This window comes from Monomorium pharaonis, unplaced genomic scaffold (genome assembly GCF_013373865.1).
Source record: "Monomorium pharaonis isolate MP-MQ-018 unplaced genomic scaffold, ASM1337386v2 scaffold_614, whole genome shotgun sequence".
NCBI classification, from domain to species: domain Eukaryota; kingdom Metazoa; phylum Arthropoda; class Insecta; order Hymenoptera; family Formicidae; genus Monomorium; species Monomorium pharaonis.
Genome location: NW_023415928.1, coordinates 1389 through 28676, shown reverse-complemented (window position 1 = coordinate 28676; position 27288 = coordinate 1389). Strand labels below are relative to the sequence as shown.

Below are 27288 nucleotides of genomic sequence, written 5' to 3'. Positions count from 1 at the left end.
ATTTATAAGATGTCTAAGTCAATGTTTAAGATGTAATAGACTCTGTGATTGGCCAGATTCAACTATGAATACCAGTCATAGGCCGGTATTCATAGTTAAATCTTATTTCAAGATCGTCTCAAGCAATGTCTTAAGATGCTAATACGGCTCTGTGATTGGTTGATGGCTTCTTAAACAGTACTTAAGATGATCTTAATATAAGACCCGACTATGAATACCGGCCATAGACCGATCTAAGCTCAAGCATTGTCTTAAGTCTAGCTTCGAGCCGACTTGAAACTTACTTAACCAATAAAATAACAGCATTGGCGTCTCAAGATCGTGCTTAAGCTGGAACTTGAATAAGATTCGACTATGAATTCCGGCCATAAGAATGATGCTTGTGTCGACTTGTGTTACTAAATGGAAAGCACCCAATCAAAGATGCGCCAATGGCTCCCCACATGACTGCTATCCACCATCTTGTACACATACGGTGACTGGATGGTGGGCTGGGGCCGGGGGCTGGGGTCTAGGGCTGGGGTCTGGAGTAGTGGAGATAGTAAACAATCTTTAACCTATACTGCTCAACACCAGAGCACTCTCCTCTCTTCCTCGCCCAGCGTGGGTACGCAATGGCGGATAAACCATGTGACTCAAGTGACCAATCAAAATTGTGTTCGCCATGGCGAATCTTTGATTATAGGTCTTTACATGTTTGCATCGTCCGTCCCTTTTCAACGTCTACGTTTGTCCTTTTCTACGTATGCCTATACCCCACTCCTAAACCGAGCAGGCCTGGGGCTCGATTCTTGAATTCATTTGCAAGAGAAACGTATTCGCAAATTCTGTTCTTACAGAAAAGTTGAAAATTTATTGGCTATCGTATGGCTTTTAACCAATAAACTTGCAACTTCTCAGTTAGAGCGGGTATTGCGCAGACGTTTTCTTGCGAATGAATATTTAAGAATCGAGCCCCTGCGGTAAGTACACATATACGCAACACACGCGGCTGTACGATCCCAAGATGGCGGCGGGTGCAAAGTGGGGGTAGAGTTCGCTTCTCTGATTATAGGACTCTAGTAAATGCCAGCTTTTCTTCGCTCGCGCATGAAATTGCACCTTTATACAACGAATGCTCGGTCTTCTATACTTACTATTGGTCTGTTCTTTCTAGCTGCACTGTTGCACCGGTGCAATAAGTTAAAGTATATTTTTTCTCATTCTAACTTATTGCACCAGTGCAACAGTGCAGCTAGAAAGAACAGACCACTGGCCTGTTAATTTAACTGCACCATTACACTGGTGCAATAAGTTAAAGCAGAGAGGAACCTGAGAGCGGCCACCGCGGCCTTTTTCGTGCGACCGATATTTGACTAGCATCAGCGCCAAACGTGGATGTAAAGTCTGTTTTACATTAATCGCAAGCAGCTAGTTGCGACTTGCAACATCCAATAGGCGCTTAGTTTCTAGTTAAAGCTCGACATTTATTGGGTGTTGCAAATTGTAACTGGCGACTGCAATTAATGTAGAACGGGCTTTACATCCACGTTTGGCGCTGATGCTAGTCAAATATTGGTCGCACGAAAAAAGCCGCGGTGGCCGCTCTCAGGTTCCTCTCTGGTTAAAGTAAAGCCAGATGGTCTGTTCTTTCTAGCTGCACTGTTGCACCGGTGCAATAAGTTAAAGTAAGACAAGTATATTTTTTCTCATTCTAACTTATTGCACCAGTGCAACAGTGCAGCTAGAAAGAACAGTCCACACATGTCTATGCCCAGAACAGACAAAACGAACAAGGCTATTGTGTGATGGCCTTTACTCTTTGCGCGAAACGGCGAAAGCGTGATTTGCGGTCTGCATGAGTTGCAATACAGGAGTTTGTGTGGTAATGTTGTTTTGATTATTATAAGAAGTGAATTGGTCGAACGGTCGAAGGGTTGTCAAAATGACTGATCAAGATGCGAATAATAATACTCTTACGTTACGGGAGAGTTTAGTAAGTTATTATTCATTGTATTGGGTTATGTAAATTTTAAAAAATTGCACAATATATCCATAATTACTTTGTAAATTAACTAACAGATTATGTATTTAGCTACGCATATAATGGATATAAAGATATATTCAACATGCACACCTATTGTTTTATCTCATATGTAAATTCATGTGTTACAAATATATAAAACTTATAAAATATTAAAATTTTTTAAGGTAAAAACTGCAGTGCAATTTCTACAAAACCCTAAAGTGTCATTGAGTCCATTGTTGCAAAAACAAGAATTTCTTAAAAGAAAAGGTCTTACAGATGAGGAGATTAAAACAGCTTTTAAATTAGCAGCCGTTGATAACATAACTGATCACAATGCTCTTCAAAATCAGAATCCGTATACTGCTGTACAAATGTCACCAGGATCTATTCAGCAATACCGCCAAATGAGCATTTACCAGCCAACATTTTTGCAGAAGGTTAAAGAATTGTTCAATGCAACTGCATTAATTGGTGTGACAGTATACTGCACATATTGGTTTTATAAGGTAATTTATAATGCAACAGGGTATAATATTATCTCCCAAAAACCTAAAATTTTCAGAAATAAATTGTTGACAGTTGATTAACAATAAGTACATATGTACATGTATTTACTGTTAGTGTATACATTTATGTATATTTATGTACATTTTATGTAACTCGTGAGTTTTTATTACAAAATTAGTACCAAAAAAAGACTATACATTGTTTCGGTATTACATTTGGTATTTAATCACACTTTGTATTCTATACTCTTAGTAAGCTAGATTATTAAACACAAACCATTATATTTCATTTAATTTATATTATTTCTTTTTATTACATTTTCAAATTTGATATTCACAATATTCAAGTGACTTTTCTCAGTATAAATAAGGAACAAAAAAAGATAATAAAATATATGTGAAGCTGCATTGAAAAATTTGTTACTCTTATATGAAATAGTCATAAAAAAACTGAGAATTTTCAGAGCATTTCATTTTTTTACAAAATTTGAGTACATGTAAAAAATTAATAAAAGATCTTCATTAAGATATTGAAGATGTTTTTATTATAGTGACTTCAAACTTCTTAGAATTAAATGTATGTATAAGTATATATAAACGGTATATGTAAATATATTTTATACATACATACATATATATATATGTGTATGTATAAAATAAAATTAGTATATAAAAAATGAAGATTATATATATGCAGATACTTTGTATTTATATTTTATTATGTTATTAAGATGTAATGTGATTTTTAATTTTGCAGAAATTTTTAGAACCCTTTCTGTTTGGTCGGAAAAAGAAGAAAAGTGTAGAAGATAAAGTGACTGAATTAGATAAAACTGTCCAAAGCTCCATGAAAGAAGTGAAAGACTCTATTTTGAAGATAGAAGGTGAAATGCAAAAACTGACTCAGCATCAAGCGATAGATCCGACTATTCCGCAATTGGTGCAAGAACTTAAACATGATTTATCTAGTCTAAAAGCTTTACTTTTATCGAGGTATATATATTTATTTTTCTTTCTTTTTATGTGAAGCTTACATAATCTTATGTTAATGTGTTGTAAGATAACAGTGCACATAGATCATCAGTAATAGCAGTTTATTGCCATAAAATAAGATTATTATATTTAGACATTGTTTATCATTTTATTCTCTTATATGTGATATTTGGTTACATTAAAATCCTAATATTTACAAGAGATCAAATGTCATCACAACCTCACATTCTCATGCATATAGTTTTATTTGAAATTATTTAAGAGGTTGATACCTAGATTCTGGTAATTCTCTTTTAATCATGAGCCAGTTTTATAAACTATAACTTTAAAATATCAATTTGTTTTTTTTCATCTTATTTCTATTTTTGATTATCTGCACTTTTGAAGTAATCTTTTATTACAAATAACTTTCTGATTATGTATAAATATTTTTTTATATCTTAAGTTTTAGCGCACAAGTAGAATTTAAACTCAAATTTTATAGATTAGTTTATTATTTCGGATTATCACTATTAGTTTATATTACATTAATTTCCAATTATATTTTAAAATATAGGAAACAATTTCCTACTGCTCCGGCATCTATACCATCATGGCAGTTAGGTTCACCAAATGTAGGTCAAGAAAAAGCAACTGAACGAGAAGACGATGCTGGAAGTGGAAGTAGTACTAACAATTCGGATAGTTCTTTGGAAATGATTCGAGAAGATCCACCTAAAGAATAAATTTAAGGATTTTGAGTCTATCATAATTACTTTCATAATGATAGTCTTCGATATATGGTATACTTAATATCATATATTGAAGCAAAAGGATTATAGTTTCTTCAAAAGAATTATAATATATGACATTAAAGAGATGTTTTATATTATTTTTATACGGGATGTTGGAAAAGAAATTTCTCAACCATCTTAATTTGAACTTTAACACCATGTGCGTGATGTATGTGTTTTGTTTAGCATTAAGATACATTTTTGGTAGTATTCATAATTTTGTAAATGTTTTACAACAAAAACGATATACCATTATAAAAAATAACTTCTAATGTATCACGAAAATTATTAAATAAGATTGTATGTATTGAGTATATTATTTACTATAATAACGTAGTAAATTGATCAGATAATTATATTAATATAATTGTAAATTTTTTCACAATTTTAACAGAGTGTTCTTATACAAGACATTAAACAGGCTGTTAATACTTTCTTTTAAAAATTAATTTACTTTAATAATAAAATACACATATATAAAAGATAAGGTGAATTGAGAAGACAAACTAGAAATTTTTTAAATATTTTTGAATACTTTTTACGTAAGCAAAAGTGGTATTTTTAATTGTATAATTTTGTAAATTATATGTACTAAATATCTGGTACGTAAGAAACATAATTCTCACGAGCTTGGGAGAATTAGATTATTTTATGTGGAGTTAAATTGTAAATATAAAGATGTAGCACTTCTCTACATCATGAAATAAAATTCTAATATATTTGTTGTATATGTTAATGTTTATATTTTAATCTAGAATTCAAAACACTGAAGACAGTTTACAATACGAAGTACCGTGTTTAAGAACCTTGTAAATTTTATGTTGATAGAATAGAATTATATTGTATTATAAACTGAGAAATTTTAATGTATTTTCACATGTAGTACCTGTCCTGCGTTACAATGTAGATAGAATTATGTGCGTGCAGATATAATTTTATTGACTAAATAAATTTAGTAATTTTATTTCCATTTTTTAAACTGAATGTTATGTACATTGCCCATGGCTTATATGTCGAGAAAATTAATATTATTTACAACAGGGAAAACATATAAATTTTATAATACATAATTCTACAATACATAATAGAAAACGATATAATTTTAATTTAAAAAAATCTTTATTGAAGGATGATTAATATCACTAGATCTTGTACACATGGGCGTATTGTTTTTTTTTCAACTTTTAGATGTGAATTGAATAAATTGATTTTACATTTATGTATAAATGCATGTTTATACATATGTATGTGTGTATGTATGGGCATGTGCATGCACATACATGCACACTATACACACATATAGATATTAGATGAAGTCCATGTATTGTAAGTCCACTTATTTATATCGTCATTCATACAAAAAACAGTCACACTTGAGTTGCGTCAAATACATCCGAATAGTATGTACAAACCGTATAATGTTCGATTATTGTATCACTAAACAAGCAAACAAAGTACAGAGCTTCATGTATGCGCACGCGCATGTGTATGTGTGTAGCTTGCTATTATATGTATATCACGTACAAGGAGAGTTTATGATATGTGATTCAATTTTTTTCATCTTTTATATGAAATAAATAAATTACCAACTATATAAATGAAACAAATCTGTTTCTTAAATTAAGAAAAAAATTGTCTATAAAACTTTTGTATTTTAAATATTTAGAACCATCATATATTGTACTCAAAATTTATTTTTCAAATGTAAATAATCTTAAGATTATAAGTTTAAATTTTTCTTTTTATATTTTTCTTATATTAATATCTTATATAAATCTTTTAATATATCAATAATAAAGAAAATGATACATTGTCATATATATTTTATATATATAATATAGTTGATACAAATGTTAATTACTCATGTTAAAATGTTTGCAAGATAATTTAAACGAAAATATAAATTAATTTTATCTCAATTTTACAATCTCAAGGTTATTTAGATATAAGAATTTATGGTTAATATAGTTGAACATTATATTTTCTTGTTTATTAATTGTAATCATTTTATGGAAGAACCAAATGTATTAGTGAGTCGCATATTATAAATTCTTCTCTTGTAAGAGCACAACACAATCAACCTTATACATCATACATATAATATTCCACATCGCGGAAGTCTTGACGAAAACAGATGTACATTATTTCCTGGTTTTACATTAATACTTTTTCTTTTAAATATAAACCAGGACACAGCTGCCTCACTGATACAGTGAGTTACAGCGAAATTCATTTGACTTAGGTACATCTCTCTTTTTTATCCTTCCCCCCCTCTCTTTCTATATATATATATATATGTACATCCTAGGTCAATAATATAATAACAAAAATATTTAAACAATTTATCTTCCATGCTGTGTGCTACCAAAAAATATATAAGAAGTTTAAGTATACAATTCTTATCTAACACGAAAAAAAATCTTGCTGGCTAGTGCGATTCTATCTTATTTTCATATTTTGGTCTTTGGCAAAGATTTATATAATATACAGGAAAAAGTAAAGAATTTGCTTTATGATTTTGCACACGTGGACTATACAACGCAAAGAATTATCCTAGGATGTTTTGTGCTGATGTATTATTGGCTGAATGCCATTTTCTTCAGTATTTATTCGCCGCTGTTTGAGTATAAAAAAAAACAAGGACTGAAGAAAGAGACTATCATTGTCTCTCATATGAACAGCGACCTAATGTTGCTATTAATTAATAACAATAATAATCCTAGGCTAGACACCCTAATTGAAACTGCTAGAAGTTTCAATTCTAGAATATAGTAGTGTATCGTTCAATCTCGACTATGCTACCAAGTATGATGTAAGTGTAAATTCCTTGAAAGAACCGATCGTACATCTTGCGTGAAACGAAGAGCATCCAAGACTGGAAGTAAGCTTAATAAAGCGGTGTCTCCCGCATCGCTAAACCATGATTTAATGGGTATCGCGTTGTCTGTCACATAAAAAACAGAAAATGATATATACAGTAACATATTGTTTTAAGATTACTATCTTACTGCTTTAACTTTATCCACTATTAATAGTGACATATTACATTCATTTCTATTATAAAAAAACAAATCATGAGAAAATATGTGTGCATGTGTATATGTAATATGCTTACGTGGATAGGCTCTGTAAGCTCCTGGGCTGTTATCAAGAATAAAGACTGACGAGAGATCTGAACAGATTGCTGATAAATCCTTGGTATAGGAACCCATTTCTGGCGTACAATGTTGTCTATAATATCTGCGCCTTAAAATACCTCTGTTATTATCTAATTTATCTGCAACTGCTGCCCCATATATTTCCATGGATGCAGTAAAAACTACTAATTCGTACCTAATTCATAATAATAAAAAATAATTAATGTATTCTTATTTTTCAAAACATCAAAATCTAAAATTGCAAAATTTTGTTTTTCTATTGGTATATTTGTGGGATATTTCTTTTTAATACTTACCACTGACTAACAATATCCAAGAAGAAATCTACGTGTGGTCTTTTATGGACAAAAAATCTAACAGGATGTCTGTCTATCGTCACTTTAAGAACAAAATCTGGAGGTGTTCCAGGCCTGACAGTTGGCCTTGCTACTCCATCGTGATGAGAATGAATTAATGTTTCGTCTAAATCCAGTACTAATACTTTTCTTTTAACTATACCTAGAACATTTTTGTATTATACACAAATGTCAAAAAACATTGGATGCAATGTAATAAGTATAAAATTCATATATGCATCATTGGAATACCTACTAAGTCTGTGCCTAGATAAAGGTGAAAGTGGGAAGATCTCGTATTTGACTGGCTGCATCTGTGAGATCTAAAATAAAATGAAAAATATTAATTACATACTATATTTACCATAATATATAAAAAAATAAAATAAACTGCTAAAGTTAATAACAAGTCAAAGTCATATATGATCTGTACAAGCAAATAAAAACATGGAAATAAATATTTGTTATAAAATAAAAAAAACTTATATTCTATAAATAGAACAATAATTTATAATTAAAAGTTATAAGATGACAATTGTAACTGATCCAATAGTATCTAAATAATGTTAATGTCTATAGTATTAAGATTTGGAGTAATAGAAGTATTATTTGCTTTGTATTAACCTAAAAAAATTAGAATATAATTTATATACAAATTATAGCATTAAGTAACTACTTACACCTCTAATTTGCATCTTAAAAACAGACACGAGTCAAGTAAAAAAAAATAAATATTTTTCAAGAAAGCAATTAGTAGAACGTGAGTATAGTTCATTATACCAAAATTATAATTTAAAAAATTTGTATGGTTAAGAGAAGGGAATAAAATATAGTTTTTTAAAACACACACACACACACACACACACACACACACACACACACACACACACACACACACACACACACACACACCACATATACACACACCATACCACACACAACACAACACATACACAGAGTCATGTAAACTATGAAGATTGAGATTGTAGAAAAATCGTTAATTTTGTAAAACAATTTTTCACGAAAAATTTTCATCTGTCTCATTACATTTGATTTGGCATTAGATGAGAAAGAAAATTCGAGATTCGATGGAGAAGTCATATTCACTATTGGACATTATTCAAGTGGGTTACATCAACAAACGTCAACGATATCTATCGCGATAAAAGAGCGAAGCGAGGAAACGGATCGGTTAGATGCAGGTACCTAGCTCGTAAGATGACTCGTGTCTGCGGAGGAAGGCGCGAATAGAGGCGCGAAGCACCTACTTACGGCTCTAACCTGCTTCTTGAGTAGAAAGCAGATGCAGGTCCACACGCGGGAGGCCATTAAGAGGAAAGCTCTCATCCCCATCTGCAATTGCTTCAGCATCTCTACTGTTCTTCTCACCGGGCCGAAGTCCGGCAACACTTTATCTCCAGTGTCGAATCTGTCCGCTGCGGATGTACGTACTTGTGTGCTCCTTTTTCTTTCCCCCTCCCCCCCTACTGCTGCGTGTTCTCTGTCCTGTCACTCTGCTCGACCTGACACTCGGCACAAGAATCGCGTGAGCGCGGTAGTCTGTTCGCCGCGAGTGCCCGCGAAGAATCGACAACAGAATCGAAGATTACTCCGCTACCGCTTAGCTCATAAACAAATTTGCCAACACCGCTCCGCGATCAAGTAAATGAGAGCAGATTATGAGTCGTTCCGAGAGAGCGTCCCTTTTTATGGTGTTTTTACGGGTCGTCTTTTGCACGTGTCGACGCACCTCACCGTGGTTCCCTCATGTTTTTTCACAAGACCCAAGTACCGAGTACCGAGCCTCTTTACGCGCATCATGCAACGACCGCCATCTTCCGCGCATCGACCCAATTTTTCTGTGCGCACTGCGCTGCTTTCGCTCATCGCTTATCGCGTTTTCAAGCTCGAAACTCGAAACACGATTGAGACTGCTTCGAAAGATCATTTCAACACATGCTTCTTGTAATAATTGTCTTTTTAGCGTTAATAAATATCATTTTTTTACATCGAAAAGTTATGCGATATTAATATATATAAATATGATGCGATCTTAATCCATGCAAACTCTCCCGCGCGCGCGCATGCTTTTACACACACACACACACACACACACACACACACACACACACACACACACACACACACACACGCACACACGCACACACGCACACGCGCACACGCACACGCGCGCGCGCGCGCGCGCAAACATACTTCAGAAAGGTTGAGTTTCTCAAAAAATATATACATATAATTGTAATAAAATTATATAAGAAAATCATAAAAATTAAATGTCAAGTTACAGAATAGGCCTACTGAAGTTTAAATTAAGAGATTTTTTCGTTGAATTTGATTCCCATAGCACTGAAAGATTACAAAACATTGCAGAAACCTTACATTGAAATATTGTAATATTGCATGGACGTTGCGATTCGAAATGTTTCTGCACTGTTACTGCAAGCTTGCGGCAACGCTGAAATGTCTGTCCTGAGAAACATTACAATGTAAGACTACTGCAATGTTATTGATACGGTGCAATGTATTTGATACATTAAAACGCGTTTCTATAAATATGCATAACGCTTCAAATTTAATAGATAAACTTTGAGAATATATAAAGATAAGAGAGATAAAAAGCAATTCGTTGCAATTTGTGTAACTTTATGCCTGTGTGAAGTTAGCACCGCATCTTTCAAAATTGTAAGTTTTATCAAGAGTACTATTTGCACCCCAAAGAGTACTAGAGTTCCTGATAGGTATTAGCAAGAGTACCGCCGAAATATTTAGAGAAATTGCAATTTGAAAATATGAGGTGCTAACTTCCCGTGGCACCGCAACATGAAAAATATATTGTTTTAAAGATCCTATCTTAAAGTACTCGAAAAGTACTACAGTTCCTGATACATTTTAACAATAGTACCAACCGCCAAATATTATAAAAAAATTATTGAAATTTGGAGATGGCACCGCAAAATGAAAAAAATATTGTTTTAATGATCCCATCTTAAAGTACTCAAAAAGTACTAGAGTTCCTGATACATTTTAACAATAGTACCAATCGCCAAATGTTTTTAAAAAATTATTGAAATTTGGGGATGGCACCGCAAAATTAAAAAATCATTCTTTTAATGATCCTATCTTAAAGTACTCGAAAAGTACTAGAGTTCCTGATACATTTTAATAATAGTACCAACTAATAAATACTGAAAAAAAAATTTTTTAAGATTACAGCCTATCTTTCATAAAAGTGGCCGTAACTCCTTTGCCTTTAATTTCACAGCTTTGTGCCTTAATAACTTTCGAAAGTACTCGCTGGGGTGCCAAAAGTACTCCAATCAAAACCCGGAAATTGTAAAAAAATTTTATCTCTCTAAGGGACTGACTGTATCTAAAAGTGACCGTAACTCCTTTGCGTCAAGTTTCACAGCTTTGTGCCTTAATGACTTTCGAAAGTACTCGCTGGGGTGCCAAAAGTACTCCAATCAAAACCCGGAAATTGTAAAAAAATTTTATCTCTCTAAGGGACTGACTGTATCTAAAAGTGGCCGTAACTCCTTTGCGTCAAGTTTCACAGCTTTGTGCCTTAATAACTTTCGAAAGTACTCGCTGGGGTGCCAAAAGTACTCTAATCAAAACCTGGAAATTGTAAAAAAATTTTATCTCTCTAAGGGACTGACTGTATCTAAAAGTGGCCGTAACTCTTTTGCGTCAAGTTTCACAGCTTTGTGCCTTAATAACTTTTGAAAGTACTCGCTGGGGTGCCAAAAGTACTCTAATCAAAACCTGGAAATTGTAAAAAAATTTATATATATATATATACATAAATACAAGTTTTTAGAAAAAATAGATTGATATATAACGTACAATTTGCCGGCCTTTTAAAGGTTGAGGTACAAAGCTATAAAATCAAAAACAAAAAAGTTACGGTCACTTTTAATTATGTTAAGTCCTCAAAAGAGATACAATTTTTTCACAATTTCCGGGTTCTGACTGGAGTACTTTTGGCACCCCAGCGAGTACTTTTGAAAGTTATTAAGGCACAAAGCTGTGAAACTTGACGCAAAGGAGTTACGGCCACTTTTAGATACAGTCAGTCCTCCAAAGAGGTGAAATTTTTTTACAATTTCCGGGTTTTGATTGGAGTACTTTTGGCACCCCAGCGAGTACTTTCGAAAGTTATTAAGGCACAAAGCTGTGAAACTTGACGCAAAGGAGTTACGGCCACTTTTAGATACAGTCAGTCCCTTAGAGAGATAAAATTTTTTTACAATTTCCGGGTTTTGATTGAAGTACTTTTGGCACCCCAGCGAGTACTTTCGAAAGTCATTAAGGCACAAAGCTGTGAAACTTGACGCAAAGGAGTTACGGTCACTTTTAGATACAGTCAGTCCTCCAGAGAGGTGAAATTTTTTTACAATTTCCGGGTTTTGATTGGAGTACTTTTGGCACCCCAGCGAGTACTTTCAAAAGTTATTAAGGCACAAAGCTGTGAAACTTGACGCAAAAGAGTTACGGCCACTTTTAGATACAGTCAGTCCCTTAGAGAGATAAAATTTTTTTACAATTTCCGGGTTTTGATTAGAGTACTTTTGGCACCCCAGCGAGTACTTTCGAAAGTTATTAAGGCACAAAGCTGTGAAATTAAAGGCAAAGGAGTTACGGCCACTTTTATGAAAGATAGGCTGTAATCTTAAAAAATTTTTTTTTTCAGTATTTATTAGTTGGTACTATTATTAAAATGTATCAGGAACTCTAGTACTTTTCGAGTACTTTAAGATAGGATCATTAAAAGAATGATTTTTTAATTTTGCGGTGCCATCCCCAAATTTCAATAATTTTTTAAAAACATTTGGCGGTTGGTACTATTGTTAAAATGTATCAGGAACTCTAGTACTTTTTGAGTACTTTAAGATGAGATCATTAAAACAATATTTTTTTCATTTTGCGGTGCCATCTCCAAATTTCAATAATTTTTTTATAATATTTGGCGGTTGGTACTATTGTTAAAATGTATCAGGAACTGTAGTACTTTTCGAGTACTTTAAGATAGGATCTTTAAAACAATATATTTTTCATGTTGCGGTGCCACGGGAAGTTAGCACCTCATATTTTCAAATTGCAATTTCTCTAAATATTTCGGCGGTACTCTTGCTAATACCTATCAGGAACTCTAGTACTCTTTGGGGTGCAAATAGTACTCTTGATAAAACTTACAATTTTGAAAGATGCGGTGCTAACTTCACACAGACTAACTTTATAATCTGTTTCCATCCAAAATTCGGATAAAAAATTGTGAATTTACGCAATTGCAATGAATTTTTTTTTATTTCTCTTAAATATTTTTATATATTTTCAAAGTTTACCTATTAAAATCTAAAATATTAGAAACATAGTAGAAAATTAAAAAATTATTATTACATTTTATATAGAAATAAAAACTTACACAATATTCTATTATCTAAGTAGCATTATTTTTATTAAGTAGAATTATTTTAGTTATTGTCAAAAGCAATAATATTAATAAATACACAAGATTGGGAAAGTTACTTTTTAAAAGTAACTCGTTACCGTCACCGTTACTCTTGATAAAAAGTAACTCGTTACCGGTCATAAAAAGTAACGCGTTACCGTTACTTTAAAAATAATGAAAAATCGTTACTTTTTTCTTAATGATAAAACAGATTTATAAAATAGGATACTAAGGCCAGTATTTATAATCGGATCTTATATTTAAGATTATTTTAAGTACTGCCTTAAGATACCATCATACCATCAGCCAATCACAGAGCCGTATTAGCATTTTAAGACATTGCTTGAGACGATCTTTAAATAAGATTCGACTATGAATATCAGTCTAAGACGTACAGAATATAAAATTGGAAGATATTTATCTTTAAATACTTTTATATATTTTTATTACATATCTATATTACATATTACATTTTTGATATACTTTGTACACTTTAAACTTTTATTTCATATACCTATTGTTATATGTATATCTAGATAGCACAAAGAATCCAAAATAATTCTTTTAGTAATTTTTTAATGTTACCAATTATGAATTATTCTTTAGATGCAAAAGGAAATCTTTTTCTAAGATGAATTCTTTTTTTTAAATGCAAAAAGTTCTTTTTCTGAGAAGAATTCTTTTTGCATCTAAAAAAGAATTCAGAATTGGTGACATAAAAAAGAATTCTTTTTCGATTCCCTATGCTATCTGGGTATACTTATTTTTTAAATAATTATTATATTTTTATATATAAATCTATATGTAAAAATATAGATCACATGTATTATATAATAGTTTAATAATATGCTTTGTTTATTTTTAACAGAAGTTGATGTTCTAAAGTCTCATCATGTAAACGATTTTTTTGTGGAGTTAATACCAAACCACTGACGCTGAACAACCGTTCAACGGATGCACTACTGGGTAGTGCAGTATTGTATTTAATGAACAATTTTTTAATTTGAGGAAAACCATATTTAGCATTTCAATTTTAGTATTTTTGAAATTAAAAATCAATGCAACTCATCTTGAACAGGTTCAGTACTTCAGTATACACTGTTTATATATTAGACGACGAAATTTCGGAGGCGAAGGCGGAATTTGTCGTCCAATATAATCTTAAAGTTCGTAGTTCATGAATTGACCGGCGACTATACTGCGAACAGCGCGTGCCATATTTTGACCCACTTCTACCACTGGAGTTCGGTCTCCTGTTTTCTAGTCTTCTGGCTTTCTATCAGACGGCAAGTATTTCCACGTTTATGTATCGGCCATATATTTAAAAGTAACGATAAAAGTAACGGCGTTTCGTTACTCGTTACAAAAGAAAATATAACGTCATTACTTTTTCGTTACTAAAAAGAAAAGTAACGGCGTTACGAAATCGTTACAGAAAAAAAGTGACGGTAACGGTAACGACATTACAAGTAACGCGTTACTTCCCAACCCTGTAAATACATATGAATTTTTTAGCATTAATATTTATAGCCGATTAATTGCACTTTTTGAGATTTATAATAGAATAGTAAATTTATAATATAAACAGTTTTTCAAATAAAAAAATAAAATTATGATGCATATTTTTTAATATGTATATTTTCGGAATTTTATAATATTTCTGCAACATTATTGGAACGTTTCGGCGTAATATTGATATTGCATGTTTCTGAAGCGTTTCTACAATATTAAATTGCAACTCGTAATATTGTAACGTTGCAGCAATGTTGCTGAAAGCTTCTGTGCTGTATGAGTTCTAGTTCTTGAAAGTTAAAATAGTCGAGAGCAATCGAATGATACGAATATATCGATTACTCGAATTAGAATTGAAACCGGAACAGATTTTTAATATAAAATTTGAATCAAACGCACAGAGTGACAGCAGAAACACAGACTTTTCAGTCAAAGCTCATCAGAGACCTTTGGTTCTAGCCTAGTGGAGGAAATATGAGATGTTGATTGATTCTCTGATCTGTTATAAAAATATTAGCTCCTATGCGATCGTATTCGTTCATTTTTAAAGATCTTCGCAATTATTGTACTAATGTGAAGCAATATTATATATACATACACACATATTTACTAGAAACAAATTTATTAATTATACTTAAATTAATACATATTCAATTGCTAAATATATGTTCAATTATGTATAATGATAATTATTAATATACAACAAAATGTACAATTTTCTATGCTAATAAAGTACAATTCTGTATACAATTCCTTAAATTATTTTGATTAATTATTTTGCTAATACATAGTTCTAAATTTTTTTGTAATATCCTTTCCCTAGTAGCAAAATATATTGGCAGTATGTTGGCTAATATTGATTAAATATTGATTATATTGGGAATGCATTGGCCAATGTTTTCCCAATGTTTCCCTATGTAACGCCAATATTGATCATAAAATATTGGCTCCAAATTAGAATGCAATTAATGTCCAATATAAAAAATTGATTGGTTCAATATTGGCCCAATACTGAACCAATATTGCTACTTAGACAAATTGGCTAAATAAGATGAAGCGTCCACTTTATAATATTAGATTAATATTGGCAATATTGTCTTTAGATTGCTTTCCAATATTGCGCCAATGTTTTTTGCTAGTAGGGTTTGTTTTATATTGTCTTTGTACTTTACAATAAAATATACAGAAGAAAATTACAAATTGAATTACAAGAAAAAAACAAACTAATTTTATTTTTTTCATACAGCTAGGTTTATAATTTATGGCATTTTATGTGTGTGCGCGTATGTGTACATACATGTGTATATTACATGCATGTATACATATATGTATAAATCACCCCGCCGCCCCACGCACGCACATACACATTACATGCTTATATGTATATTATATACACAACATTCGTCATATAAATAGTACATGTCATAGATTTATTGAAACATGTTTCATCACTATTCTATAACTATATGTATATGATATATATCAATTTTTTTAGGAAGTGTAATTTTTATGTGAAATATATTTAACAATAAATCTATGATATATACATATACATATGGCTGTTTGTTCCAACTTTTTGGAAAACTTACATATCTGGTAAATATGTGTCTGTCTTTATTTATTTAAGAAAAAAACGAAGATAGACATGCTTACTAATAGGTAAGTTACCAAGAAGTTGGAACAACCGGCCCATAACCTTATAAAGCACTTTTATCGACATCGACAAGAAAAAAACAAGATACAGTCGATCTGTATCTTGTTTTTTTCTTGTCGATGTCGATAAAAGTACGATCTGTAAATTACATAAAATATCCAATATAAATTATATAAAATATCTATGTACTAGCATAAATAATTAATCAACTTTAATGGGCTTTAAAAAGTAAATATAAAATTACAACTCGACAAATACTGTGTGTGAGAAGACATAATTTGTAAATAATCTAAAAAGATAATTTTACATTTGGCCTGTTCTTTTTAACTGCACGGGTGCAATAAGTTAAGATAAGATAAATATATTTTTTCTCATTCTAACTTACTGCACTAGTGTAGCAAAAAACTTGTTTAATTTTTATCATCAATCGTACATACATCAATCGTACATTGGCCTTTTGACAACATAATATTATTGTCCACACAACTATCAGGAAGCAAAGATTGAAAGAAATATCTTGAGAATAAATATTCAGAATATATATTGACAGACAATGCGAATATATCTCGCAGTATTAATTAGACATATTGAGAAAATGATCTCTATATGTAAAAAGAAAAATAACTATAATAACGATTAACAAAATGAATTACATATTTTTAATATTTTTATAAAGTTTTTTTTTAAAATAAATCCTATTAGGGATTGTAATAGACAGTTTTTTTTCAAGAATAGAACAATATTAAAAAATTGACGCTCTACTATCTCTGTTTTACAGTTTTTCATGTTGCATTATCTAACGTATTATATAATTATAATAAGGCGTTTTCGATGTTTTGACTTTTCTTGCATAGCAATGAAAAGTATTTTTCCGAATCATTCATATATGACAGATCAACTATTATGACTAGCTTGACGATCTTAAAGGCACCTGCTTCTCTGTGTGTCACTAACATTTCATCACACACACACATACACACGCACGCACGCACGCACGCACGCACGCACGCACGCACGCACGCAACACACACACACACACACACACACACACACACACACACACACACACACACACACACACACACACACACACACACACACACACACACACACACACACGTACGTATGCATACAACAGGATACAGGAAAATAATAATATAGAGTTACGGAAAGGAGGATGTTAAAAAAGGTCGATTTTCCGATTACAAAAGGAACCTAAAATTTGAGTTCCATGGATATCTATGAGCTGTATAAGAAATGGAAATGACAATCTTTTTTTCTGGAGACCTGTGGAAAGTGTCGAAAATCTGTCAAATTGATTGAAAATTGCGTCTATCTGGAGACAAGTCGAGTCTGTGGCATGGAAAAATTTTCAGTCAAACCAGCTTCTGGTTAAATACTTATCCAATAGTTTTTGAGATCGCTAATAATGTTTCAATATCGGAATCCCGAAATTAAAAATGGCAGATTCAATATGGCGTGACAGAATATTAAATATCGTCACGAATACCACACTCAGCCGAACCTAGAGACATGAACGAGGTAGTGGTGGTTGTTACCTCCATTTTAACTTTTTTTGTTAAAAAAATTTTTCTTTTTGTTTTATTTTTTTGGTTTATAATAATTAATGTTTTTATAATAATTATAAAAACAAAAAAAATAAAATAAAATAAAATTTTTAACAAAAAAATTTTTTAAACGAAGACAATCACTACGTCCTCGTTCGTGTCTCTGGGTTCGGCTGAGTGTGGTATTCGTGACGATATTTGATATTCTGCCACGCCATATTAAATCTGCCATTTTGAATTTCGGGATCTTGATATTGAAACATTATTAGCGATTTCAAAAACTATTGGATAAGTATTTAACCAGAAGCTGGTTTGACTGAAAATTCTTCCATGCCACAGACTCGACTTGTCTCCGGATAGACGCAATTTTCAATCAATTTGACAGATTTTCGACACTTTCCACAGGTCTCCAGAAAAAGACTGTCATTTCCACTTTTTATACGGCTCATGGAACTCAAATTTTAGGTTCCTTTTATAGTCGGAAAATCGACCTTTTTAACATCTTCCTTACAAATTTCATCACAAAACAGTGTAATCACGAATACTTTATCCATATAAAATTATATTATTCTTATTCGAGAATGATGTAAGAAAGCTACGTATAATCATAAATCATGAATATTTATGTGTGTATGTGTGTGTTTACACACCACGCGCGCGCACGCGCGCGCGCGCGCACACACACACACACACACACACACACACACAATAAAATCTATTAATTTCTTTTAATATTTCCTTTATTTATAATTGTTTTAAGATTGATAGAGTTGCAGGTTCCCGCTAGATCTCACAAAGGATCCTTGATTTAAGTTAGTTACATATTAATCATTTTTGCAGAATTTTATACACAAAATTGTACACAGTTATGTATGTATGTATGTATGTATATGTGTGTGTGTATGTTGTATGTGTGTGTGTGTTTCCATTCGTTTCTGTGCTATGTACGGAACTTTTCAAACCAAATAAACATTATAAGTTAGCTAATTATGCTGTATTCATGAATTATACAAACATGAATAGTCAAAAACAATGTTGTCTATGTAGAAAACACATTATTTAATTTTATTTTGTACATATTTGTTTAAATAAATATATATGAATAATGATCACATAAAGTTATCAAGTACTCGATTTTGTTTTTTTATAATATAAATAAAAATTGATTTATCTTTTATTAATGCGATACAGGACGTAATATTATTTTTATCTTATATGAAATATTATCTCAAATATTACCTTCTAAAATCAGATAGAGCTTCAACAGTGTCTTAAAGCTGCCGGAAAATAAGAAATATTCCATTTTTCTCTGTTATAACTTGTTCTCACTTAATATGTTGATAACAAATGTGACGCTAAAAGCGTTTATTTTGTGTTACCAACAGGACAATTTTTGAGATTATTGATTTTTTAGCAAGATACAAAATTGTAAATACAAGTCGAAATTTCTTTTTCACATTTTATTTTTGTGTCGATTAATTCAATTGACGATTTAATTATTTACAAAATAAAAACTTTGATTTTTAATATGTAAAACTATCATGCTCTTTTATGAAAGGGTACAGAAGCAAGTTTATTCATTAAATTAGTAGAAATGTAACCAGGCCTCTCTAGCGCATCGTTTTTTTTTACACTGACATAATGCCAATCGAGGATCGCGTTATAATGACACGATATCATGTCTTATATGATGTTCGTTTAGGTCTAGATATTTATTTTGGGTTGCGCCAATTCTATATTTCGTACTCAATCTACGATGTCATATTAACGCTGTAATCTGTGTATGCAGTCACAACGTTTACCGCAACGATGTTTCGTGTGATATCACAATGTATGATAATTATCAGCATAGCTTATAATGCTTTTGGCGTTTTCTTTCTTTCTCGATGATTCTTTGCCATCATCATGTAATTTGGTTGTATTCGACGATACCATACCATGGATCGCGAATAAACAGTCTTCTGATCCGCCGAGTTTCTCAAGAAATTCGGCTTGTGGCAGCGCTTAACTCTTTGAATGTACATTTGTTTTTTGTGCTTTTTTCTTTCGTGCCGCCAGCATGTCATAGAAAGGATTATGCGATATACTTTGTCTGAAAACATAAACAGTAATATTTAAAAAAATACGTTATTTTATAATTTTTTATTTTATATTTTACTGCATTTTATTACAAGAATACAATAGAGTATATATACAAACATATAAAATGATAACCCGCTCTCATTTCAACTTACCGTACGCATTTGATCCATTCGTCTTTTTCTTCGTCGGTAGCTGCGGACATTCGGTATACCGTATGTTTTCCTAATTGTAAATAATTATATACAAATAAACATTTAGTTAAAACATACAGAAAGTGGACAAAATAATATGAACACCTGACATATACATAATATTTTATACATAATTTATTTATTAATAAGATATTGGGCCACCATTTGCTTTTAGAACTGCAATTCTTCATGAAATAGATTCGTAGAGTGTTTAAATATATAGGTGTGTGAATTAATTCGGTCCGTTTTTTTTCTTCCAAAAAGACTTTAGTGTAAAAAAAAGAAAAAAGTACACTAATCAAAGTATTTGCCATCGCTTGCTATTTTTTATTATTATTTTATCCCATCTGTCTGGCAGTTGTTGTATTTCGTGACGGAAAAACGACTCGTCCTTCGAAGTGATTCATTCATTGAGCCACTTCTCTATTTCTTCATAATTGTTGAAGTGCTGGTCCAAAAGCCCGTGTACTATCGATCTGAACAAGTGATAATAGGATGGAGCTATGCCTGGTGAATACAGCGGGTGAGGTAAAATATCCCAGCCAAGTGCTTCCAAGGTGGTCTTCACAATCTTTCCAACATGTGGCCGAGCGTTATCGTGCTGGAAGATCACTCTATCGTGTCCCTTTGCATATTCCGGCTACTTATTCTTCAATACGTTGTTTAAACGGATCAATTGTTGTTGATAAACTACGGTAGTGATGGTTTAGCTCTGTTTTAAGCTCATCATCGATTAGCGCCTGTAATTCTTACGTCTGAACGACGTTTGTCATCAACACTGAAATCATCAATTTTGAAACGTCAAAACCATTCTCTGCATGATTTATCGGTTGGAGCACTTTCACCATAAGCTTCTACGAGCATTCGATGAACTTCAGCGGCTGATTTCTTCAAATGAAAACAGAAAATGAGAACTTCCCGAAAATGATGTTTTTGGGGTTCGAATTTCGTCATTTTCGAATCAGATAAATACGATGTAATTGTTATAAACCCAAACGCTTATCAACTGAATATTATTGGCAGATGTCAACACTAAACCATAAAGCCTTTTGCAGACATAAGTTAGAAAATTACATAGTACATCAATTGACCGCCAGATGGACCGAATTAATTCACACACCTAATAGTTTTCAACGGAATGTTGTTGTCTTATTTTTTTAGCAAAACATTCGCCAATTGCTTCAATGTAGGAAGTAAAAATTTTGGCGACTTTCTGCTAAAAAAAATCTCCCCATAATGGTTTAATTATATTAAGATCTGGCGATTGTGCTGACAAGGGAAAATGTGTGATGATATTCCGATGTTCCACAAACGAAGACTGAACCTTTTTAACTTAGTGTCTAGGCGCATTATCATCTTGGAATATGGCAGTGTTTGGCAGCAATATGCTGCTCATAGTAAGAACTTCATCATTGAGCATGTCGAGATATTATTTCGCAGTAATCCGGCCTTGATGGTAATAATGAGATCAGCTGAATACGATATAGCTGTGCAAATTATAACGAAATCGCCCCTTGACTGTGGGAAGCAGGCAATCTGGATTGTAGGCTTCTTTTAAGTTTTTCCATATATAAACCCTGTCGTATGAAATAATGATGATTCGGATCATGTCATATTCTTCCAATCATCAATTGTCCAGGTTTTATGATCGTCGCACTTCTTTCGCAGTGTTGGCTTTTGTAATAAAGGGTTTCGAAATTGTGGCCCTTCTATGAATGTTGACGGAGCTCCCGCCGTATTGTTCTTGTTGAAATAATATTGCTTATGTGAGTGTCAAATTCTACTATTACCTTTGCCGCAGTAGTTTTACCATATGTTGTTTGATCATAATCTTTCTTAATGTTCTATTCGGCGGTATCTATTCGGCGGTTAACTTTGACTTTTGCCCTTTATTCCTCTTCGCAGATAACGTTTTATTTTACCATGTTTTGTGAAAGCCGTCATCAGCCGTAGATACCCAATGAGCACACAATATTTTTAAACGGTTTTTAAATTTATTTTTAATTATTTTTACATTATTAGCGTTCATTGTACAAATAATATTTATTTAATGTTTATTAAACATTTGTTTTATATTAATTATTTATTTCAAATAATGAATTAGAAAAATATTTATAAAATATTTATTTAATGTTTATTTGATATTTATAAATTAATAATTTATTATTTATTAATTTTTCACTAAAAATAGTGATTTAAGAAAATTATTTAAGTAATATTTATTTAATATTTATGTAATATTTATTTAATATTGATTTAATGTTTATGTTACAATAATTAATCACTTAAAATAATGATTTAGGACAAATATATAACATATAATTAATGTTTTTATAATATTAACTTAACATTTTAATAAATTGTTTATAATAATATTTACGTAATATTTATTTAATGTTTATGTAATAATTATTTCACATTCAAAAGTTTAAAATATTTAAAAAAATATTTGACTCCTGGTTAGGAAGCTTCACTAATTGTGAAGCGTAAATCAAGTGTAAAGGAACAATGAATCTATATAATGAGTATTAAAAGCAAATAAATGGAGCTTCTAAGAGATACAAATTGAAACATCAGAACATATATAAAGAAAGTGGAGATTAAGACAATATATATTGTACTTATCCAAATAATATGCTATATTAACAATACTCAAAATGATAAAAAATGACATCTATCCTTTATTTTTTCACGAACAGAGTAAAAATAGATCTTTTCAGTTATTCCACATCTAAGTTATTCCACATGCAGCTATTTCGCATATGTAAAAATCAGTAAAACTTTAAAACTTTGATTGAATTATAAAAATATAAGTTAACTATACATGTTTCATCCTTCTGACAACATCTATTGAAGTGATTTATAACAAATATGTATGCATAAACATGAAGTATTTATGGATCATTACGAAGTGTTAGCTAGATTGCGTACGATCTTCGAAGTCAAGCAACGTCGACGGTGGTTAACAGTTGGAGGGTGATCGTTTTTTTTTCGGGCGTATAAATTAAACATGTTCTAACAGGTACAAAGGTGGCTTGGCTGAAACATGTATTATAGTCTTCTCCCCTAAATTATCGTAAAAATTAAGCGATGCTAGACTGGTGAGGTTACGTTGAATTTATCAAAATTATTAAATAATGCAACCAATTTTTTTACTCTTAAAACATTAAGCAAATGTTTAGTAAATATTCAAAAAAGAATTTGTTTAAACGTTAAATAAATGTTTATTAAATAATAAAAGAATTTTTTTTAAATGTAAAATAAACTTTTTTTTCACGAGAAAAAGGGGATCGTTACCCCATTACTTACATGTTTTTTAATATGTTTTAAAAATGTTTCTTAAATATAAAAAAAAATTTTTTTCAAGCATCATTGTGCTTATTGGGAACTGTCATTTGTAACACATTAAACAGTTTAGCTGGTTTCGTCACAGACGCTCCCGCTAACCGAGCACTAACTTTGTTCTCTTTCAAAGTCTGACAGGTCACACATTTTCCGCTTGTTTTGATCGTCACAGAACAAAGCATGTAATACATTAAAAGATACCCTAGAAGGCTTAGTGAGTACACTGCTCAATAAATACGCATTGCATCATTCACATTTGGGCAGTGTTGTAAACATAGAAAAATGTATAATATATAAACATGGTGTTCATATTATTTGTACCTTCTGTATTCGTTCTCATATAAAAGTACAAGTATAATGTTAAATCTAATTTTATTATATTTTAATTAATTAAATTTCAAGCAAAATAATACCTTCGACGACTTTTCCCTTCGCTATCAGTCTTACATGCCTTTATAAATTCGGAGCCAGCAGCATACAATTCAAAACAGTGCGGTTTATGGCGGTCTTGAATCTCTCGAACCTGAATATTCTCTAGTGGAATGATACCGCGTGGTTCCTTGTCCGTTGTATACTCGAAGTAGTATAAACAATTGTCATTTAATATGAACCATCGCCTCTTCCAACTTTTGTAACGTCCGCCTGTAACAATAAAATGCAAGATATATAGGATTAAGAAGCTATAGTTTTCACAAAGATGTTATTTACCTGCTGTCTCCATCAGGGCAGCAGAGGAACAAAGTGGTACAATGTAAGAATAAATGTTCTTTTAACGATAAATGTGACAAAAGGAATGAGATTGAGGAATATAGAGATATATAAAATATATTCCTTCTCATCTTCTATTTATTATTCGAAATCTTTTATAAAACAAAACTAAACAAGTAAAAAAAACATTAAAAATTTTGAATACTCGTATAATATAATCATTCTAGTTTTTTGTGAGTTTATTAAGAGAAAACGAAAATGATTGTTCTAAAAAATTCGTGTGAACATGAATAGTAATTACCTTGCTTCCATAGCCATCCCTCTTTATCAGGATTAAAGAAGGTGTGCATCAAGTCGTTACCATCATCTTCTGGTATTTGAATGGTTCGGTTTTTCTACTCTCGTATAGACTCTGAAAATAAACATGAATAATTAATTAAGCATATTTATATTAAAATACTTTTAAATAAGAGACAAGAAGGTATATATCTTGGACTGGTTTTATAATGAAAGTATACCTACCATAAGCAATTCCCGCGGTAAATCTCCGCCATTGTTAATCCCTCGATTCATCGAAATAAATTGATCTACGGTGGGCTTATCCTTAACGCTCGGATTATGCAACGAAGTGTTCAACATGATGATGGCAAAACTTAATACGTAACAAGTGTCCGTATTGGTGAAAATATTCGGGTTTAGCTGGCAGTACCTTTGAGCGAAGCATTCCATCATGCGATCGATCTTCTGTGCTTCGCCGGGCAGTCGGAACGACCAGAGAAACTGTCGTAGAGCTTGTACCAATATGAGATCTGTAAAGTCATGCAATTCGACGAAGGCTCGCAGCACGCGTTCGTTGAAATCGTGCCGTTCACCGAGATAGTCGCCGATCGCAGTTTTGTTTGAGGCCCTCACCCTTGTATAGAAACTGAGCAACATCTTCCGGTGTCGGCGTCAACAGGTTGTGCTCTATCAGGTACTCGATACCTTTCTTGGGATCCATATTGAACTTTTTGCGCCCAATCGACATCTGCTTGGCCTTGTTGGACGGTTTAGTCTCGTCGGTCGTAAGTCCGCCGCCCTCCATTGCCTCCATTTCTGCCACAACCTCGCCCAATTCATCTTTCAATTGCTGAAAACAATCATTCGGAATAAATTGCAAAAGCAATTTAAAATAGATCTTATACTTTTTAATAGTCTTTTAAGATTTCTCAAGAGTATACAATACAGATCTTTACAATATACAATTTTTGGATTACGAAAAATTCCGATCTACTCGACATTATTAACGGAAAATCATCGAAATGTATAGAATGTATAATACTCTACATCGACAAATGACGCGATTGTAGACTGCGCACGGCTTCATTGTACAACTCAGCGGCTTCCTGCTTTGCTCGAATACCGGTTGACACCGTCCGCCTATTTCCCATCCTATGCGCTTTAGTTCAAAGTACATTCCGCAAATATTTAATAAGCAAGATCGTATCTTTTTCAGAGTTTCGCGACAATATCAAGCGCTGAGTTAATAATATTAGTGAGTAACGGAACATTACTGTGTCGGCACATAAGTCATGACAAATGCAAATTATCTCGTGTATGTACGTCTCTAATCATATTAGGCATCACGTTTACCGCAAGTATGCTACAATACGTTTTTATCGTTTTCATAAATTCTTTTCGAACGTTTTGATTGACAATGTTATTAGGTAGCCGTGATAAATTTATTCCAATAAATCTTGGAGACTCTTATTTACCTTATTTGTTTTTTTATATACGACTCATTTATCACCATTTTTATTTAATAAGACACACGCACGCGCGCGCGCACCACCACACCACACACACACACACACACACACACACACACACACACCACACACACAAATTTTCTAAAATTCCTATTCCATAAACGTTTTATAGATTGTATTTAAACATTTTCTTGCAACAGTTTCTTTTATATTGATCCTCCAATTTTTCTCTTCTCTCTCATTCTCTCTCTCTCTCTCTCTCTCTCTCTCTCTCTCTCTCTCTCTCTCTAAGAAACCAATTAATTGATACTTTCAGTTGAGGGAAATACTTCATATTATTGTAAACAATGTTCTTTTACTAATTCTCCCTTTGTAAGATCCTTCTTGATCAGAAATCAATCAACCTATCGTTAAGAGTCTGCTTGTCAATTTTTAACATTGCAATCACACTTTATCTCCGAATAAAATCATTTGTGCTGAAAAGTCGGTTATTTGTTAAATATTACATGCTTATTTCACTCGTAATAGCTCATCATTATCTATATATTTACAATTTATGACAAAATGATATTTATGAAGATATTATATAACCATGTGTTGCTATTATTTAATTTTCGAGTTGTTTTTTGAACTGACAAAAGACATTTTCAAGTTGACGAAAAAATTCTAAAATTTGTCAATTCGTCCGTAGACATATATGTTGGAATCTTTTTTCTATAAAATCATTTCAGGAAAAAAAAGAGCCAACCGGAAGTTGTTGCGCGTTGTTAACCGATTCGTTAATGGGTCGCCGCGATAACAACAAGGACAATAACTTAGTCACTAGTCGGCTCTGAGTAGTATTGTCTGTAAGGTAGTAACATTTCTTTTGTACTTGTCGGTGTGCATCCGGTCTCACGATAGGAAGGTCGCTGACGACGCGCGAAAAAACGGTATGCACCTTATGCATTAGAAATTATACGTACTTGATTTTTGAATTATAAAAAGCCGAGAGAAACTTTTTTTCAAAACCGTATACATACTGTTCTTTAGAAAGGACATTATTTGAAAATTTCATCTCGTTTAATCTATTAAGTCCCAAGCGGACAGTTTTCTGTGACTTTTTCCAATGCTATTTCCCACTAAGCAAGAAACATTGATCAATGTTTTTGAAATGTTAATTTTCGAGAAATTTTTTTAACATTATAACTTAAGGGGATGCTAAAGTGCTCGTCAAACTTGATCGGGGTCGATAATG

The 27288-nt window shown here is 32.0% G+C and overlaps 2 protein-coding genes and 1 pseudogene across 4 annotated transcripts; 1 reads left to right on the top strand and 2 right to left on the bottom strand.

Annotated features, from left to right (window-relative positions):
* The first annotated feature begins 1731 nt into the window (after positions 1 to 1731).
* LOC118644239 (peroxisomal membrane protein PEX14-like) lies at positions 1732 to 5140 on the top strand. Its single transcript, XM_036295094.1, has 4 exons — positions 1732 to 1975; positions 2191 to 2514; positions 3272 to 3507; positions 4064 to 5140. Exons 1-4 carry the CDS (start codon positions 1925 to 1927, stop codon positions 4230 to 4232), a joined length of 780 nt encoding a protein of 259 aa, XP_036150987.1. The 5' UTR covers positions 1732 to 1924; the 3' UTR covers positions 4233 to 5140.
* A 1108-nt stretch (positions 5141 to 6248) lies between these two features.
* Positions 6249 to 9654, bottom strand: LOC118644238 (CTD nuclear envelope phosphatase 1 homolog). Of its 3 annotated transcripts, none has more exons than XM_036295093.1 (5): positions 9046 to 9654; positions 8030 to 8096; positions 7735 to 7936; positions 7396 to 7526; positions 6249 to 7224 (listed from the first exon to the last, which is right to left on the bottom strand). In XM_036295093.1, exons 1-5 carry the CDS (start codon positions 9142 to 9144, stop codon positions 7079 to 7081), a joined length of 645 nt encoding a protein of 214 aa, XP_036150986.1. In that variant the 5' UTR covers positions 9145 to 9654; the 3' UTR covers positions 6249 to 7078. The 3 variants fall into 3 exon arrangements, with proteins under 3 accessions (XP_036150986.1, XP_036150984.1, XP_036150985.1); XM_036295091.1 differs by having other exon boundaries at positions 7396 to 7613; positions 9046 to 9646; XM_036295092.1 differs by having other exon boundaries at positions 7396 to 7613; positions 9055 to 9644.
* Positions 9655 to 18699: 9045 nt separating this feature from the next.
* On the bottom strand, positions 18700 to 25733 carry LOC118648707 (annotated as a pseudogene).
* Positions 25734 to 27288: the final 1555 nt, after the last annotated feature.

Bases quoted from the DNA above. Each gene is read 5' to 3' on its own strand.
- LOC118644239 (XM_036295094.1), top strand. From the start codon at position 1,925: ATGACTGATCAAGATGCGAATAATAATACTCTTACGTTACGGGAGAGT. The intron at 1,976-2,190 runs GTAAGTTATTAT...AAATTTTTTAAG, and splicing joins TTACGTTACGGGAGAGTTTA to GTAAAAACTGCAGTGCAATT. The intron at 3,508-4,063 runs GTATATATATTT...TTTAAAATATAG, and splicing joins AAAGCTTTACTTTTATCGAG to GAAACAATTTCCTACTGCTC.
- LOC118644238 (XM_036295091.1), bottom strand. From the start codon at position 9,144: ATGCTGAAGCAATTGCAGATGGGGATGAGAGCTTTCCTCTTAATGGCC. The intron at 7,937-8,029 runs GTAGGTATTCCA...AAAATGTTCTAG, and splicing joins TTTATCTAGGCACAGACTTA to GTATAGTTAAAAGAAAAGTA. The intron at 7,225-7,395 runs GTAAGCATATTA...TTTATGTGACAG, and splicing joins AGCTTACAGAGCCTATCCAC to ACAACGCGATACCCATTAAA.